The sequence below is a fragment of the Pipistrellus hanaki genome (genome assembly GCF_964339955.1).
Source record: "Pipistrellus hanaki genome assembly, chromosome: 20".
Lineage (NCBI taxonomy): Eukaryota > Metazoa > Chordata > Mammalia > Chiroptera > Vespertilionidae > Pipistrellus > Pipistrellus hanaki.
Window position 1 is genome coordinate 6,673,042 of NC_140522.1, and position 17,094 is coordinate 6,690,135.

The 17,094-nt window shown below is 41.8% G+C and overlaps 1 protein-coding gene across 2 annotated transcripts in view; it reads right to left on the bottom strand.

The window, feature by feature from the left end:
• Positions 1 to 17,094, bottom strand: part of SPATA17 (spermatogenesis associated 17) — a 165,422-nt gene that overhangs the window by 129,898 nt on the left and 18,430 nt on the right. For both annotated transcript variants that reach the window (XR_014793608.1, XM_084868954.1), the window contains exons 6-8: positions 16,438 to 16,561; positions 3,671 to 3,874; positions 633 to 781 (exon numbers count right to left, since the gene is read on the bottom strand). Coding sequence is in view for 1 of the 2 variants with exons in the window: in XM_084868954.1 (XP_084725080.1) it covers positions 633 to 781; positions 3,671 to 3,874; positions 16,438 to 16,561 (477 nt within the window). In the remaining variant the exon portion in view is untranslated. The remainder of the gene's footprint in view (positions 1 to 632; positions 782 to 3,670; positions 3,875 to 16,437; positions 16,562 to 17,094) is intronic.

Below are 17,094 nucleotides of genomic sequence, written 5' to 3' on the forward strand. Positions count from 1 at the left end.
AAGTGACTTCTTCAAGAAATCCTCTGCAATCCACACTCTGTCAAACAGTACCATCCCCTCTTTCTATGCTTATCTTGAATAACATGTTGAAGACTGTGACCTCATTGGAAATATGGTCACTGCAGGAATAATAAGTTGAGATGAGAGTAGGGTGGGCCCCCTGATCCAATTCGACTATTGACTACACATATGCAATCGATATACTTATCAATACTGTCCTATCTAAAACATTTGCACATCGTCGAAAATGGTTGCTTTCAGAGGAATCATGGGGACCTGACCTTTTCTCACAAATAAAAAGTTCTCTGCAGCCAAAACCGGTTTGGCCCAGTGGATAAAGCATTGGCCTGTGGACTGAAAGGTCCCGGGTTCAATTCCTGTCAAGGGCATGTACCTTGATTGTGGGCACATTCCCAGTGGGGGTGGTGCACAAGGCAGCTGATCCTTGTTTCTCTCTCATCGATGTTTCTAACTCTCTATCCCTCTCTCTTCCTCTCTGTAAAAAATCAATAAAATATATGAAATAAAATAAAATAAAAATATTAAAAAAAAAAAAGTTCTCTGCTAATATCTAACCAGGTAACGTAAGGCTCCACACTCGGGACAGCTGCTTTTTAAAGCTCAGGACTCACATGTTCTCTTGAACATTTTTTGCTGAGTCCCATCTTCTGAATTCATTTCTGGCCTCTTTTAACGTAGAGATGGGTTCTGCCACCCGCAACGTTGGTTCCAAAGGCTTGTAGCGCTGCGCCAGTACTTCATTGATGTCACGGAAGGGCCCCTGGCAAGACAGGATGTTTCATTAGGAAGGATTCCTTTACCATGTTATTGGTCATCAAGGCTGCTGAATGCCTACAAAGCACAGCAGGTTTACTTACATTGCAGAGGATATTTTATTTAAGTATAATATTTTTATTGACTTCAGAGAGGAAGGGAGAGAAAAATAGAAACATCAATGATGAGAGAGAGTCATTGGTCAGCTGCCTCCCGTATGCCCCACACTGGGGGCCGAGCCCACAACCCGGGCATGTGCCCTGACCGGGAATCGAACCGAGATCTCCTGGTTCATCGGTCGACACTCAACCACTGAGCCACACCGGCCAGGCCTAAATTACAACTCGTTCTTCTCTGAATTAGAAAATGCATGGCACAATATTGCATCTTCCAGAAATGTCCACGCTGGTACAAGTGACAATACTGAAAATGTGTTGCATTAATTTTCTGCACATCAAAAGAGTTGCTCTGCTAAAATTGGTAAGTCTATAGTTATAGTTGCTCTACTTTCAAATGTTTAAAAACATGTTGCTTTGAACATCATTTGCAAAGAATCCTCTCCCTTTTTGAGTAAAAATAGTAGAGACAATTCTGAACTTAGCTTTCAAAGAACACCGCTATCAATAGCGTTTTTTTCACTAAAAGAAGGCTTTTTGGTGAATGTCATATCTTCTATTTTATTCTTTCTTGTGTTCTTTATTTAAAATTATTTGATACAATAGCAGCCATGCAATCACACACAAACATAGCCAAGTCCAGAAGCCACAACTGGGAAAAGAGATTCACCACATGTCCTGCCTTTAAATTAGTAGTTACTTATATACTAGTTATGGGAATCCACTGGTTGTCTGACGAATTAGCATCACATAATGCACAATACAAGTCAGAGCTGGCTGGAGATTTTGCTGTGCCATTAAGTACATACAGTTTTCTCTTTTTGCCCACCATTGTGCAGGAGAGAAGTGATGGAAGAGGGACCAAGATTTCTAGTTCTATTCCTTATCCTTCCCTAACTAGGTTATCCCTAACAGGCCACAGCTGGAATTCCTGCCGGCGCTGAGGGAAGACAGTGGGCTAATAAAAAGAAATGATTCACGCCTCATTTCTGTTCACTTATGTTTTACATTAATAGAAACCAATAATAGGAACCAGTTACCATAAAAGTCATGGACCGTAAATAACACAAATGGCAAATAAGTATCATCTAGTACTTTTCACAGCTGGACAGGAGGATTGCTATATTGGAAAGGAGTTAATGAATTTTTATTGGAACTTTATTTTTTTAAAGATACAGTAACATGATTCCAAGTTCACTATTAATATCTATCTATATCGATATCTACCTATCTATATCCCCATTTGATATATATGTTTACCTGTATCTTTTATTATGAACTTTAACTTATTATATATAATTACTAATATATTAATGTATCTTTATACATTTTATTTACTATATATTTGATGTATATATACTTTTTAATATATTTTTATTGATTTCAGAGAGGAAGGGAGAGGGAGAGAGAGAAACATCAATGATGAGATAAAATTAGTGATTGGCTGCCTTCTGCACGTCTCCTACTGGGGATTGAATCCACAACCCAGGCACATGCCTTGACTGGGAATCAAACCATGACCTTCTGATTCATAGGTCAATGCTCAACCACTGAGTCATACCAGCTGGGCTGGAGTAATTTTTTATACAGAGAGAGGTAAACAGAGGCACTCCTGTGCACAGAACCCATAAGCAGGAGCTCTAGGAGCTTGGCCTGTGAACCAAAAGCAATCCAGTTCCGGGTGGATTCTACCTGGTGGCGGTTGTATTCCCAGTTTTAAAGTGTTGACGGGGATGACAGAACGATTGCTCTCTGGGACTTTTAGGACGGTCACTCAACACACCTCACTCCACACTTGATCTCTATCCCAGTCTACATTGAAGGTTGTCTGTCTATTTCTACTGGAGTCTTGCACTATTTCAGGCCCTCTCTCTTTCCCCAACTCATATACTTTAGTACTCTTAAAAGTACTCAAATCTAAATTATGTTTACAGTTATATGTAAAGATATGGGTCATCAGATGACAGGTTACATTAAATGTATTTGATGACACATGCAATATTTCTAGCAACAATAGGTTATAATGAGTACTGTTTCTAACAATATTTTCAGTCTGGCTGGTGTGCTCGGTGGTTGGGCATCTACCTATTAACCAGGAGGTTACAGTTTGATTCCCAGTCAGGGCACATGCCCAGGTTGCTGGCTCAGTCCCCAGTAGGGGGCGTGCAAGAGACAGTCAATCAATCGTTCTCATCATTGATGTTTCTCTCTCCCTCTCCCTTCCTCTCTGAAATCAATAAAGAAAAAAAAAATATTTTTTTTAAAAAGCAAAAAGCCAGTATTTTCACTCAAAAGTCTAGATCTTAACCTAAAATCCTATGTGTTAACTTCTCATTCAAAACATTATATAGTTCAATACCAAATAAATATTTGATTGCTTCTTTGGTGTATGTTTTAAACATACTTTAGATTTCTTACTTAACATTAGATTCTATTAAAAAAAAAAAAAATTCCTGCCAAAACCGGTTTGGTTCAGTGGATAGAACGTCGGCCTGCGGACTGAAGGGTCCCAGGTTCGATTCCTGTCAAGGGCACGTACCTTGGTTGTGGGCACATCCCCTGTAGGGAGTGTACAGGAGGCAGCTGATGGATGATTCTTTCTCATCGATGTTTCTATCTCTCTATCCTTCTCCCTTCCTCTCTGTAAAAAAAAAATCAATAAAATATATTTTTAAAAAATTCCTTTTTTATGATCACAAAGGCAAAACAACAGTCACTTTTTAACAAACCAGCAAAGTACAGGATCGTAAGAAGAATTCTCACATGGGACCAGAGAGTACCTGGCACTGCTTCCGGTTGATGGGCGGCAGGATGTGGGTGCGAGGGAAGGACCGGGTGCTGGTGCAGGCCAGCCAGCTCTCCAGGTGGCGCACCCGCTTCCGCCTGGCTTTGGTCCTCGGAGGCGTTAAAGGCTTTGCGTTCTGCAGCCGCAGTTCCCACGGGTCGGGATTAATTCTGAAGGGCGAGTTGTATATGCCTGGGATCTAAAGCAGACAGAAGTTTGACTTGGGTCTTTCATTTTTTTTTTAATATATTTTTATTGATTTTTTTCACAGAGAGGAAGAGAGAGGAATAGAGAGTTAGAATCATCGATGAGAGAGAATCAATCGATCAGCTGCCTCCTGCACACCCCCTATTGGGGATGCACCCGCAACCAAGGTACATGCCCTTGACCGGAATCGAACCTGGGACCCTTCGGTCCGCAGGCTGACGCTCTATCCACTGAGCCAAACCGGTCCCGGCTGGGTCTTTCATTTTCACTGGAAGTAAAAGGAAGATCAGGTTGCACTGTCGCATTTTTCCTATATGTAAGGACTATGTGAAATGACTTCTGGAGGTGGATTTCAGATTTACCAGGGAATATAAATAAAAAAAAAAAGCCCCATGCACCGTCTCCATGCCAGACCAGCCGTTTCAGAATCGTGCTTTGGTTGAAGACAAAATATGCTAAAAACCACTGAGCTGTGGTTCCTGTCTACCACACAAGGTACACTTTACATCACTGTATTTATGAAAAAAAGAAAAATAACAGTCATTCTTTTTGTATTCTAACCATTAACTAACTATGAGCATGTCTATGAACTATATCTACTAGTATAGCGACCCATTCACTCAGACAAACCAAATACGCAAGGCTTGAGCCAGTTTCAGGGACAGAGTATGTATTCTCACCTAACTGATTTGGCTCAGTGGGTAGAACGTCAGCCTGTGGGCCAAAGGGTCCCAGGTTCAGTTCCAGTCAAGGGCATGTACCTGGGTTTTGGGCTCCTCCCCAGCCTGGCCCCTGGTCAGGGCTCTTACAGGAGGCAACCATTTGATGGTTTCTCTTACATCAATGTTTCTCTCTGTGTTTCCCTCTCTGTGTCACTTTCCCTAAAAATGAGTGGAAAAAATATCCTCGGGCGAGGATTACAACAACAACAAAAATAATAACAACAAAATATGAACTCAATAAACGTTTGATTGTTTGAATGATGATTCATTACATAATGGCAGTTATTTTAAGTTCTTTAAAATAATAAACCAGTGTGTGTGTGTGTGTGTGTGTGTGTGTGTATACACACACACATATATATATTTACATATATAAATAATAATCACCGTGGATATATATGTGGATATATATATATATATATATATATATATATATATAAAATCAAAGGGGATAAAATAATAATCAAAGTGGATGTACATATGAATATGTATATCATATATTCAAAATAACATCCTGCATTTTGAATTCATGTGGTTCGAAACTCTACTTCTGTAATGTCACAGTACCCTTGCTATTCATCAATGACCTTGTCACACTGTGTCAAAATAGTCAGGGCTTACTTAGCACAGCACCTGCTATGCAACAGAGGGTCAGCAGATGTATGGATGACAAATGTTCAATTCCAGTTTAGCAGATGTCCATTTTTCTGAAAATTCAATGGTGGTTGAGTACAGAACCGTACTTTGATACCTTTTCATATACACACATGCATATTCATAAGGACAAGTCACACTTTAGAGGACAGTATGATTGGCTTGTTGGCTCTTTGCGTCCTCTGGACTAATGTAAAAACATGGACCCATTGAACCTTTCTCTCTTTTCCCTGAAAATGTGCTTTTCTATCATATTCACAAATATTTCTGGTTGCTGTATCTCCCTCATGGAATCAGCAGTTCCAAAGTATTAGGATTAGTTAGGATAGTTGCCTTTGAGTACCTATCCTTGGAAATGTTCTACTTCCAGTCCAACACTCAATTCAGTGTTAACCTGAGTATAATATCACAGGCTCTGGCTGGATTCCCTGTCCTGTCCCATGGTTACCTTTCTGTGTGTCCATCTTCCCCAGGCCAGCAACTGGAGTGCCGGTACTCTGTGTTGGGTATTTTTGCATCCACAGAGCCTAGCAGAGTGCTTGTCACATAGTAGACACTAAAAATGAGGCTGATCCGGCTGGCACGGCTCAGTGATTGAGCACTGACTTATGAACCAGAAGGTCACGGTTTGATTCTGATTCCCGGTCAGAGCAAATGCCAGGAGTGATGGCTCCACCCTCAGTAGGGGGCGTGCAGGAGGCAGCTGATCCAAGATTCTCTCTCATCATTGATGTTTCTATCTCTCTCTCTCCCTCTTCCTTCCTCTCTGAAATTGATAAAAATATACTTTAAGATGAGGCTAGATGCTTTTCCAGAATAACAATGCATCATTTAGACATGCCCACGAGGCCTCTGTTTCGCTACTGTTTTCCAAAGCCACATTCTTGGTAAAATACTTGAGATTTATTTCAAAATCCTACCAACTTCTTTCTAAGAAGTTATAGATTATACCCTTTTCATCTTTCTTGAGATTTCAGTTTTAATTAGTTGTCGATTACACTGTGATCCAGAAATTAGCACTAACCCGAATCACCTCCCACTCAGCTTTTTCCTATGTTATAATCCGGGACTGAATCTTATCAGATAAAACCAACCTAATGTAAATGTATTTAAATATTTTTAAAATGTGTTGAACTAGCTCTTCTTTGCAACCCCCCCCCCCCCATTTAATTTATTTATATAAGAAAGAACAGTGTTGAGAATGTTACAGGCCATTGTATACACCATTTATAATGTCAGTTAACATTCGCTCCCTATAACACTGATTATAGAACAAGGTGGATACGTAAACAGATAGTGAAATGATCTTAATAAAAGAAAATATGTATACATATATAGATATTAAAAATAGCTTTCAGTGGACAGTAACTTTTAAGTGGATGGTAATTTTTAACATCTTTCCAAGGTGATTTTCTATTGAGAATGTATCAAATGTAATAAGAAAAAAACAATACGTATTACATAAAGAAGACTATTCTGACATACAATATAATTAAACCTATATAAGTCTAGGACAGAGATATAAGAAAAATGCCATTCTGTTCAGTGATAATCTAATGAAAGGAAGTCTGTTAGCATATCATTTCCAGATTAAAATAGTAAAATACGTGCAGTTTAACTAGATTATAATTTATGCTTGACAATGTCTGTCTACCTGGGTAACTGCTGCCGGCTATTCACGTCACCCCCATTAGAAATCTCCTCTGATCCCCCCAAATTTGCATGCCCATGTACACAGGGGCTCGATGGGAAATGCAAATTGACTGTAGGCCTGATAGCTTCCTGAAACCGTACTCTGCAACCTCCATGGAGCCCTCCTCCTGTGGCTTCTCCTTGCAATTTAAATCAAATATAGATAGAAAATACAGTTTAATTGAATTGAAAATGTCTCATTTAAAATCTTCCGGCTGTCGATATTTTAGAAATTAAGTTAGTGCATTTGCGAAAGCCATCAATGGACATGCTCTGGCCCTCCCACAATCCCCCCAGCAGACACCTTACTTGGTTAGATTTAGAAAGAATGCATTCTAGAAATGAAGTTAATATTTTAGAAATTAAGTAAATGGTCTATTTTAGAAACTCAGTTAATGCTAAACATCCGGCCCTCCCACAATCCCCACAGCAAATACCCTATTTGGTTAGGTTGAGAAAGGACCCATTTAATTATTCTTCTTGCAGTAAATAAAATGATGTGAACTTGCCCTCGCTGGTTTGGCTCAGTGGATAGAACATTGGCCTGAGGACTGAGGGGTCCCGGGCTCGATTCTGATCAAGGGCACATACCTGGGTTGTGGGCTCGATCCCCAGTAGGTGGCACACAGGAGGCAGCCCATCAATGATTCTCTCTCATCATTGATGTTTCTATCTCTCCTCCTCTCTTCCTCTCTGAAATCAATAAAAATATATTTATATTAAAAAAAATAAAACGACGTGAACTTACTCTTGTCCCAGTTGCTCTAGTTAGTTCATCATGTGTAAGGCACCTGTGACTAAACAGCTTGCTGTGGGTTTCTAAAAATATTTCTAGGAGCCACCAAAGGCCAAGTTCATCCTCAGGGACTAGGGCCTATTTCTCAGCCTCCGCATTTTTCACTGCATAGAAGGGCGGCTGCCAAGCTCGCTTATGGGACTTCATTCTGGGCAATCATTTTCTGGAGTGACCAGCACTATGGGGAAATCTCTGCTAACGGTGTGGTTCTTTTTTCTTTTTTTTTAAACAGCCTACAACTGAGTTATTTGCAGTACTGTCATGCTAACATTCAACTCAATAAGACCCAGGGGTTCTCAGGAGAGGACTCAGCTAACAGCCTCTTACTGACCTCCCTGCATCAGGCCGGACTGCAGGCTGGGGGCCCAGTGGTGGAGACCGCAAATGAGCTGTGAAAACGCTGGTTTTTTTTTTTTTTTTTTTAAAGGCTGTGATTCTGACTAGTCAAAAGGGAGGTGGGGGGAAAAGGCAATGAGTTATATAATAGATATATATATTTTTCTTGAATTCCTCCCTTCAGACCCTCCATCATGGGGACTTAAGCATGAACCGGAATATTAATTATGCCGTGCAGAGCAGCCAGCAAGCAAACGTGCCATTTGTTACCCAGTCACCCTTAGCGTCACGTTCATATTTCGAACCATTCTGTATTTCTGACAATCAGTTGGCTCTTTACTTTCCAGATTTTGTGCTTCTCCTTGAGTATTATATAGGAAAGTCCTTAAAAAAAACAAAACGCAGAATGCAATTGATTTGAAAACGAATGGACATCCTTTTTCTATGTGGAGCATCTAAACTGTATTTTTATTTCCCGGAGAATGTCTTTCTGATCATTTTCCTTCCAAAGGCTGACCTTTATTTTGTAATTGCCCGGGGGAAGCTGTGTCTAATTTCCCCCCTTCTTTTTGTTACCGAGGCTTACTCTTAACACAAGTTTCTGTAAAATAAAAAATAAAAAAAAGAACTTGTAATAGGACTGTGGGAACCTCAAATTCCCAAAGCACATTTATGAAGGCTTCGATTGCATGTGTTGCCGTTGGAGAAATCCGAATTCCTCCTGATTTCAAAGTCACTCCTTCTTCCGGGAGCATTCGGCTTTTGCTTCTGCAGACGGCAGGGGCACAGCCCAGAGGAGTCACCAATGGCCACAGAAATGGAACAAAATTAGAAAGTATTTTCTCACTCCACAATTCAGAATTTGTGAATCCTGGGAGAGAGAAGCAGTTTAAAAGGAGGGCTATCTAAACTATATTTGGGTTCTAAGTTTTCATTAAAAAAATAAAATGCATTGAGCCTGGCCGGTGTGGCTCAGTGGTTGAGCTTTGAATTGGAAATCGCAGTTCGATTCCTGGTCAGGGCACATGCCCCGGTTTCGGGTTCAATACCCAGTGGGAGGTGGGGGCGGGGGGCGTGCAGGAGGCAGCCAATCAATGATCCTCTCTCATCATTGAAGTTTCTCTCTCTACCCCTCTCCTTTCCTCTCTCTGAAATCAATTGTAAAAAGCGTGTTGAGCCGAAACTGGTGTGGCTCAGTCGATAGAGCATCAGCCTGTGGACTGAAGGGTCCCGGGTTTGATTCCGGTCAAGGGCATGTACCTTGGTTGCCGGCACATCCCCAGTGCGGGATGTGCAGGAGGCAGCTGATCAATGTTTCTCTCTTATTGATGTTTCTAGCTCTCTCTGTAAAAATCAATAATACATATCTATATCTATATCTATATCTATATCTATATCTATATCTATATCTATGTGTGTGTGTGTGTGTGTGTGTGTGTGTGTGTTGAGGCAATAAGACACTGAGCGAGCACAGAAGAGGAGTACAGATCTCTGCTAACGGGAGAGGAACAGTGGGCCAGCGAGTGTGAATGAAATATGTGCGGGGCAGGGCCTGCTGAGTGGACGCTGACCAGTGCACTTCATCATAATTACCAGGGCACAGAAGTGCCGGGGGATTTATAAAAACCCCACTCAGCAAATAATTGCCCTGCAGTTAGGAGACAGTCGGAGTGTTAATACACTGCCACAGCCTGGCGTTTAGTAAGATATTCTCCGTTCAATTACTCTTGCTGAGCACTAAGAGGGAACACGGTCATTTCTCAGCCAGAGCCCTTCCGCTTCCACCTGCATTTCAGACAACAGTCCCGCTGACCCTCAGGCACAGCTCCCCGGGAGGGCTGGGGGTTCCAGGGAAATGTTAGGGAGTCACAGGAATGTACCTGGTATGGAACTTAGCTGAGTAGTAAAACAAGAATAAAAATGAAAGAACTATGGCCGGCTACAAATGCTTATTCTCTTCTCTTGTTTCAGTTAAATAATATAATTTTTGCCCTAGCCGGGTTGGCTCAGTGGATAGAGCATCGGCCTAGGGACTGAAGGATCCCGGGTTTGATTCAGGACAAAGGACGCATACCTTGGTGTGGGAAGCAACCAATCGATGAGCTTATCTCACATCCATGTTTCTCTCTGTCTGTCTGCCCCCTCCCTCCCACTCTCTCTTAAAAATCAATGGGGGGAAAATGATTTCTTAATAATAATAAAGGTTGTTATAAATAAATAAATATATATATATATATATATATATATATATATATATATATATATATACACATATAATTTTTAAGTGGTTAGGGTCAAATTTTAAAGGGGCCATGTTATATGCTTCTTTAGGTTAATATGTGATTTTTAGAAATCATGTTATCTTTACCATTATTATCAGATATTTAAAACATTCTTACAAAATGCCAATTAAAATTTAAATAAGGTACCATTTTCTATGTAACTAACTCAATGCAATAATATTGAGTGTCTACTAACTTAGAAAGGCTTTGCCGGGTCTAAGGTGAGTACAGGGGTGAATACAGCCCATTATGCCCTTCTCAAGGGTAGGAGGTGGCGGGGGGAGGGGTAAAGAGAATGATTCTGTGACCAACAATAACATGACCCGCCGGCTTTCAGTGTCCTCTCATCATGGTTGTAACCTTGCTCCAGCCTGTTTGGCTCAGTGGATAGAGTGACAGCCTGTGGACTGAAGGGTCCCAGGTTCGATTCCGGTCAAGGGCACATGCCCAGGTGGCGGGCTCCATCCCCAGTGTGGGGCGTGCAGGAGGCAGGCGATCCATGATGCTCTCTCATCATTGATGTTTCTATCTCTCTCCCTCTCCCTTCCTCTCTGAAATCAATAAGAATATGTTTGAAATATATGTATAAAAAGAAAGGAAAACACAGTATCCAGGAAAGGCAACAAAAGCGAGCGTGCCTGTGTAGAAATAAGGGGGGCAGAGGACCCTTGAAGGGCACTCCAACAGCAAACAGACCAGGAGAAGACGGCTTCAGGGGGAGGTCAGCGGTGTCGGGGGCTGGGAGCGGTGGGGCAGTGTGGGGACCACCACGGCAGCGCCGGATGGTAATTAGGAGGTGACAGGTGACCTCCGAGCAGCAGGGTCTGTCCTGGTGGCAGACGTGACATGGCAACTCCCTGAGAGGGAGGGGGAAGGGGCGAGGGGCTGGCTGCAGGCTTCCAGGACACAGGCAGTTCCTGAGGACTCTCAGATATTGGGATGGAAAGAATGGCTCTCTCTCTCTCTTTTTAATTTTCACGCAGGATTTCCCTTCAGCCGTATCTGCGTGGGGGAGGGTTTGCTGAGAGACTGCCCATGAGTCTCTCGGGGAAACCTTCCCCATAGATCAGTCCCGTGGCCTCTGTATCTGCATCTGTGATTCCCTCCAAGAACTGGATGGAAGTCCTTTGTTTTCTTTCTTCGTTTTAAAAAAAATATTTTTATTGATTTCAGAGAGGAAGGGAGAGGTAGAGAGAGATAGAGGCATCAAGGGTGAGAGAGAATCATGGATCGGCTGCCTCCTGCATGCCCCCTTACTGGGGAGGAAGCTCAAAACATAGGCATGTGTCTTGACTGGGAATCCAACCGTGACCTCTGGGTTCATGGGTGGACACTCAACCACTGAGTCACGCCGATCCTGCCTGTGTAATTTGTTTCCCATCCGTGCTCAACAGCTTCCCTTTGCCGCCAAGATTTGCGATTGTTTTCTTGCTTATGTAACTTCCCTAGGCCTGTTCCCCCGGCCCCAGTGCGGCTGCTCTGACCCCAGGCTCCTTCTGCTACCCTGACAGCCTCCCAGATCTGCCTTGGCTTAGTGTGTGTCCATGGGACGCACAGCCTCACTAGTGCACAGATAGTCTCAATCACGGAAGACACATCCCCGCACTGACACATCCCTGCACTGACAATAGACGGTCCAATCAGGTCCGATTCCTGGTACTTGACAGAGTCAGAAGGCAGAGAAGGGATCTGTCTGTCCTGTGAGGTGGAGGAAGACCTTTCCCCAGAAAACATCGAGGAGATGAGCAAAGAAACAGAAAGCATTAAATAACTGATGTGATGGACTATATACATATGTGATCTCTGAACACATAATAATCTGGCCACTCAGGGTGTATCCTATATCATAAAAGGCTAATATGCAAATTTGTCCCCTTGACCAGGAGTTCAACCAGCAGGCAGGCTGGCCAACCGCCCATGTCCCCTCCCCCTGGCCAGGCTGGTCAGACCACACCCGTGCACAAATTCATGCACTGGGCCTCTAATATACTGAGTGGCCAGATCATCATGCGTTCAGAGATCTTAGTAATCTGGCCATTCAGTGTAAGTAGCTGCACGTGGAATCACAGTGAACAAGATTCACACGAGTTACTGAAGGAGAATGAGAAGAAAGAAAGGACCAAGGCCACTGGGGGGTCTGACTACAGGAGTGATCAACCAGGTGCCAATCCTCCCCGAGGCCCCCCGGATTCTAACCACGAGATTCCTGGGCAACCTGGGGAGGAGGTACTTCCAGTAGAGCAGTCGGAGGGAGCTCCAGTTCCATCCCCAGTGATCTGAGAACTCCATGTTGTGACTCTTCTCTGCACAATCTCCACTCACTCCAAAATGGCTTATTACATACGAATGAAGCCCATGTGCTCTCAGGAAAAGAGAAGGAAAGCAGTGAAGTATGTTTATGACCGCCCTCCCCCCAGAAAGCCTTCCACTTCGACACCTTTTCCTCTCCTGGATGCCTGGCTCTTTCTCTCTCTCACCTGGTCCCTTCCCCGGGTGTTGGATTGGAAAAACGATTTCAGCATAGGGTTTAAAAGGTGACTTCCAGGACAATTCATGGCGGAAAGAGACATGCTTAGCATTGCAGAAACAGGCCACTGGATGGAAATTTTCTTTTGTGGAAGAAAATGTAGCAACAGAAGGGGGCATTTGTCACAGTCTAGTCCCAGGGTTACATGGGGTCTGCAAGAAGCTGATTTCCCATGTGTTTTTGAAGAAGGTTTTTTTTTTTTTTTTTTTTAAGGGAACAGGAGGAAGAAGCCATTAGGTGGTGTCAAAGCACAAGGACTGCCTGCCTCATGGGCTGGCCAGGCTCGGGTGCGGGAATAAAGACCACGTGACTTCCCAATGGCTGGGGGCTCTCACCGTCTTTGTGCTATGAACCTGTGGATTCTTGAATGGAAATTATTGATTAGTACCAATTAGGTACAGATTACACCTGCCACTTGGGGACAACTGAACTGAGTGACTAGGATGTTTGCACTTTGCTCTCATCCCCATGATGGGGAAGAGCGGGCCTAAGCTATCAGTCGGACATCCCTCGAGGGCTTCCGACTGCAAGAGGGCGCAGGTCCGGCTGAGGGAACTCCCCCTGCCCCTGAGTGCATGGATTTTGTACACTGGGCCTTTAGCATTTTGATTTTTAAAAAAGCTTATTTGGAGTAAAATGAATCCTAGTTTGATTTCTGGCTTTTGGGTTGTTTCACAAGTTTTTAATTTTTTTTTTTTTTTCAGGTTTCAAAATCTGAGGAAATAGTGCTTCCCTTGAACTTTTAAATCCAGAATTCATTTTAGGTCTATTAAATCATCACTATAATCATTGAAATAAGGGATAGGCACAGCCACTTAACATTTCTCAGCAATGGGAGCTAGTGGGTAGAGCAAGTACTTATCTGTTTGCTTCTCGGTCCGACTGCTCATGCCCAATTAACTTGGTAACTAGTCAGTCACACTCTCCTTTACATTCTTTGGTTCTCATCCTCATCCCCTGCTTACTTCCCCAACAATTCTGATGCCCTTGTTGGCAATCTTTTCAATCTTGCCCATGTAACCTGTCTCTCGTCCATGCCCAACAACTTCCCGATGCCCCCCAAACTTTTCAATACACACACTCTCTCTATTTTTTTTTTTTTTAATTATTATAATTGAAGCTCCCTTCTCTTCTGGAACACCACTTTCCTTGTAGCCCTACTGAGAAGAATGTAGCAATAGATTCTTCTAGTAGCCTGTATTTCTAAAGACTAACTATGTGTGATTTAACCTCAAGTCTCAATTCTGTTTCTGCCACTTTGCTGATCTCTCCAGGAGGCTCTTTAAAAACTCCGGGCAACATTTTAGAGGCAGCATCTTCCCAGGAGCCCAACAAATGGGCCTTTGCCTGGGTCCACCAGTAGGTGGCGCAGACAACATAATTTATTACCAAGAACAAGGACAAGGGGATGAAAGTCAGTTTATGTGGAATAAAACAAATCTGCAAATGAGATTTTCTTCAAAGGGAATATGTCCTGTTTGTGTTAGATTTAGTTTGACTGGTTAGTGAATCAAAATAAATAACTTTATTAAATAATCAATCTTTGCAGAAAGATAAATTAAATTTCCAAATGGAGGCAATGTCCGCATTTTGCTTATTCAAATCAACTAAAAGTAGCCTTCTTTTCATAGAACTTTTACAGGGATGAAGACTTTTTTGATGTGTTCATTTAATAAGGGCGCCAAACCCAATCCTGTTTTCCAGGTAATGGGGTGCATAGCAAATAGCATTTTGTAGGAAATATAATTGACTAATCCTGTTATGTCTGTAGCAACAAATTAACCTTATTACTACTAGTAAATCGTGATGGATTATTTATGCAAATAAGTTACCACATTCAGCTTTCTGATTGAAATAAACATATACAGAAGGTGCTTTAATATGACTTGAACTTTTTAATTAATAAAAGCCGGAGGGGGTCTATCAATTCACTCACTGTAACTCACTGTAATATTAGTTTAGTTGTGTGATTTCTATTTGTGCTAACATATTTGCTTACATAAAGATGAGATAATTAATATCAGTAAAAATTAGTAGATTTTAGAACTTTTAAGACATACATTGGATTTGTACTGAAAATGAGCTTCACACTGACTTTAAAACTGTGCTATCAGTATGAGTTTGTCAGTATATCATCCTAATTGTCCAAAATGATCGATATATTAAATAACATGATTTCATTTATTTTCTGTGTCTGAATTTACAAATACAATTTTAGTTTACGAAAATATCCATCTTTTCAGAAGCGTTATTTGTCTGAATTAATGTTTTGTTTCCACTCCTCTAAGTTAAACTATATTAGGACTATGGAAGTTTAACATAAAATTAGTTTTCTACCAACTAGATTTAAATCATTTCTAAATTACTTCCAATCAAATAGTGTTTCTCTCCTTGCTGAAATGTTATTACAATTATCCTCTTAAGTGGGGTAATAAAACATTTCTCATTCTGATATGCCTCATAAAAATTACTTACACTTAAATATTTATTCAGTAACCTTTCAAATACCTACATCAATTGACAGTAAAAACTGACAGGAGGCCAGCCAGCATGTCTCAGAAGTTGAACATCAAACTATGAACCAGGAGGTCAAAGCTGGATTCCCTGTCAGGGCACATGCCCAGGTTTTGGGCTCAATTCCCTGTTGGGGGCATGCAGGAGGTAGCCAATCAATGGTTCCCTCTCATCATTGATGTTTCTCTCTCTCTCTCTCCCTCTTCTTTCCCCTCTGAAATCAAAAAAAGTATATATAAAGAAATGTCTAAGTATACAATTTCCACACTTATTTTTCTATGTAAAGATGGAACTGCTGAAGGACTTCTGTTAAAAGCTGTCCCTGAGACCTGACTGGTTTGGCTCAGTGGATAGAGTGTCGCCTGTGGACTGAAAGGTCCCAGGTTCAATTCCTGTCAAGGGCATGTACCTTGGTTGTGGGCACATCTCCAGTAGGGCGTGTGCAGGAGGCAGCTGATCAATGATTCTCTCTCATCGATGTTTCTAACTCTCTATCCCTCTCCCTTCCTTTCTATAAAAAAATAAGTAAGATATATATATATATATATATATATATATATATATATATATATATATATATATATATATATATATATATATATTTTTTTTTTTTTTTAAGAGCTGTCCCTGAAAACTTGCACCAGGATTTGGAAAAGGTGCAAGAAACCTGAATGCTATGCCAGCTTAATAATGTGCCAGTTCTTGGTTTCTTGGTCAATTCACAGCACAACAGTGAGCTGCTCCCGATGGGTTTGGAAAGCGGGGTTTGCCCTGGGTGTGGGGAGGGGGTCGTGATGTGAGACCACTCTGCTCCCCGCGCCTTCCTGCTGGGATCCCAGCAGCCGCTGCTAGGAAGCCGCTGTTGCAGGCGAGCTGGGTGCCTGCGAGCACCTACCGGGAGGCACGGAATTGAACTCGAAGTGGTGTCTTTGTGATATCTTTCACCCCGTCATGTCCCATCCAGGCTGCTAGTTTGTCTCTGTCAGCCGGGGCCCCGGCGGCGCATGGGCTGTCAGGGACAGGTAGACCAACCTGCTTTGTGCTGAGGAGGTAATGCATCTTTCTGGCTTCGTAATCTCTCTTCCTCTCCTCCCTCTCGAGGTCGGCCTTCTTCTCTTCTCTCTCCTTCATCTCTGCAAACTCGTCCAGGGCCTCCCTGCAGGGGAGCAGTGAGCGGTTACCCAGGATGCTGACAGTCTGCTGAGACTCTCATTTTCTCACTAATGACAAGCAAGTCGGAGTTTGTGCCCCGTCTCACCTGCTCACTCTGGCTGGGTCCCTGCAATCTTGAAAAGGCATTTAGAGGGTTTGTTCAAAAAATAAAAAAAAATAAAAGTAAATAAAAATAAATAGAAATAAAGTGATTGTTCAGTGGTTACATTTTTTAAAATCAAATATCTATAACTTACCATGAATCTAATAGTTAAGGAACATATCAAAGGCAAAATAAGTGAATTACTATATTAATTTCTTTGGTTGTAGATGAACTATTTGGAGGTACTTAAATATCCCAAGAAAAGATTTGATCTGCTGAGTTCCTTTAAGTTTTAATTTTCTATTTAGAAATCTCTCATAATTTATCTTTTATACAAACTGCTCTAATTTTATACATATGCTTAATTCATTACAACTTTATTTCTGTTAGCAGTTTCCATTTACAGTTCAAATAATATATAATATCACTATATA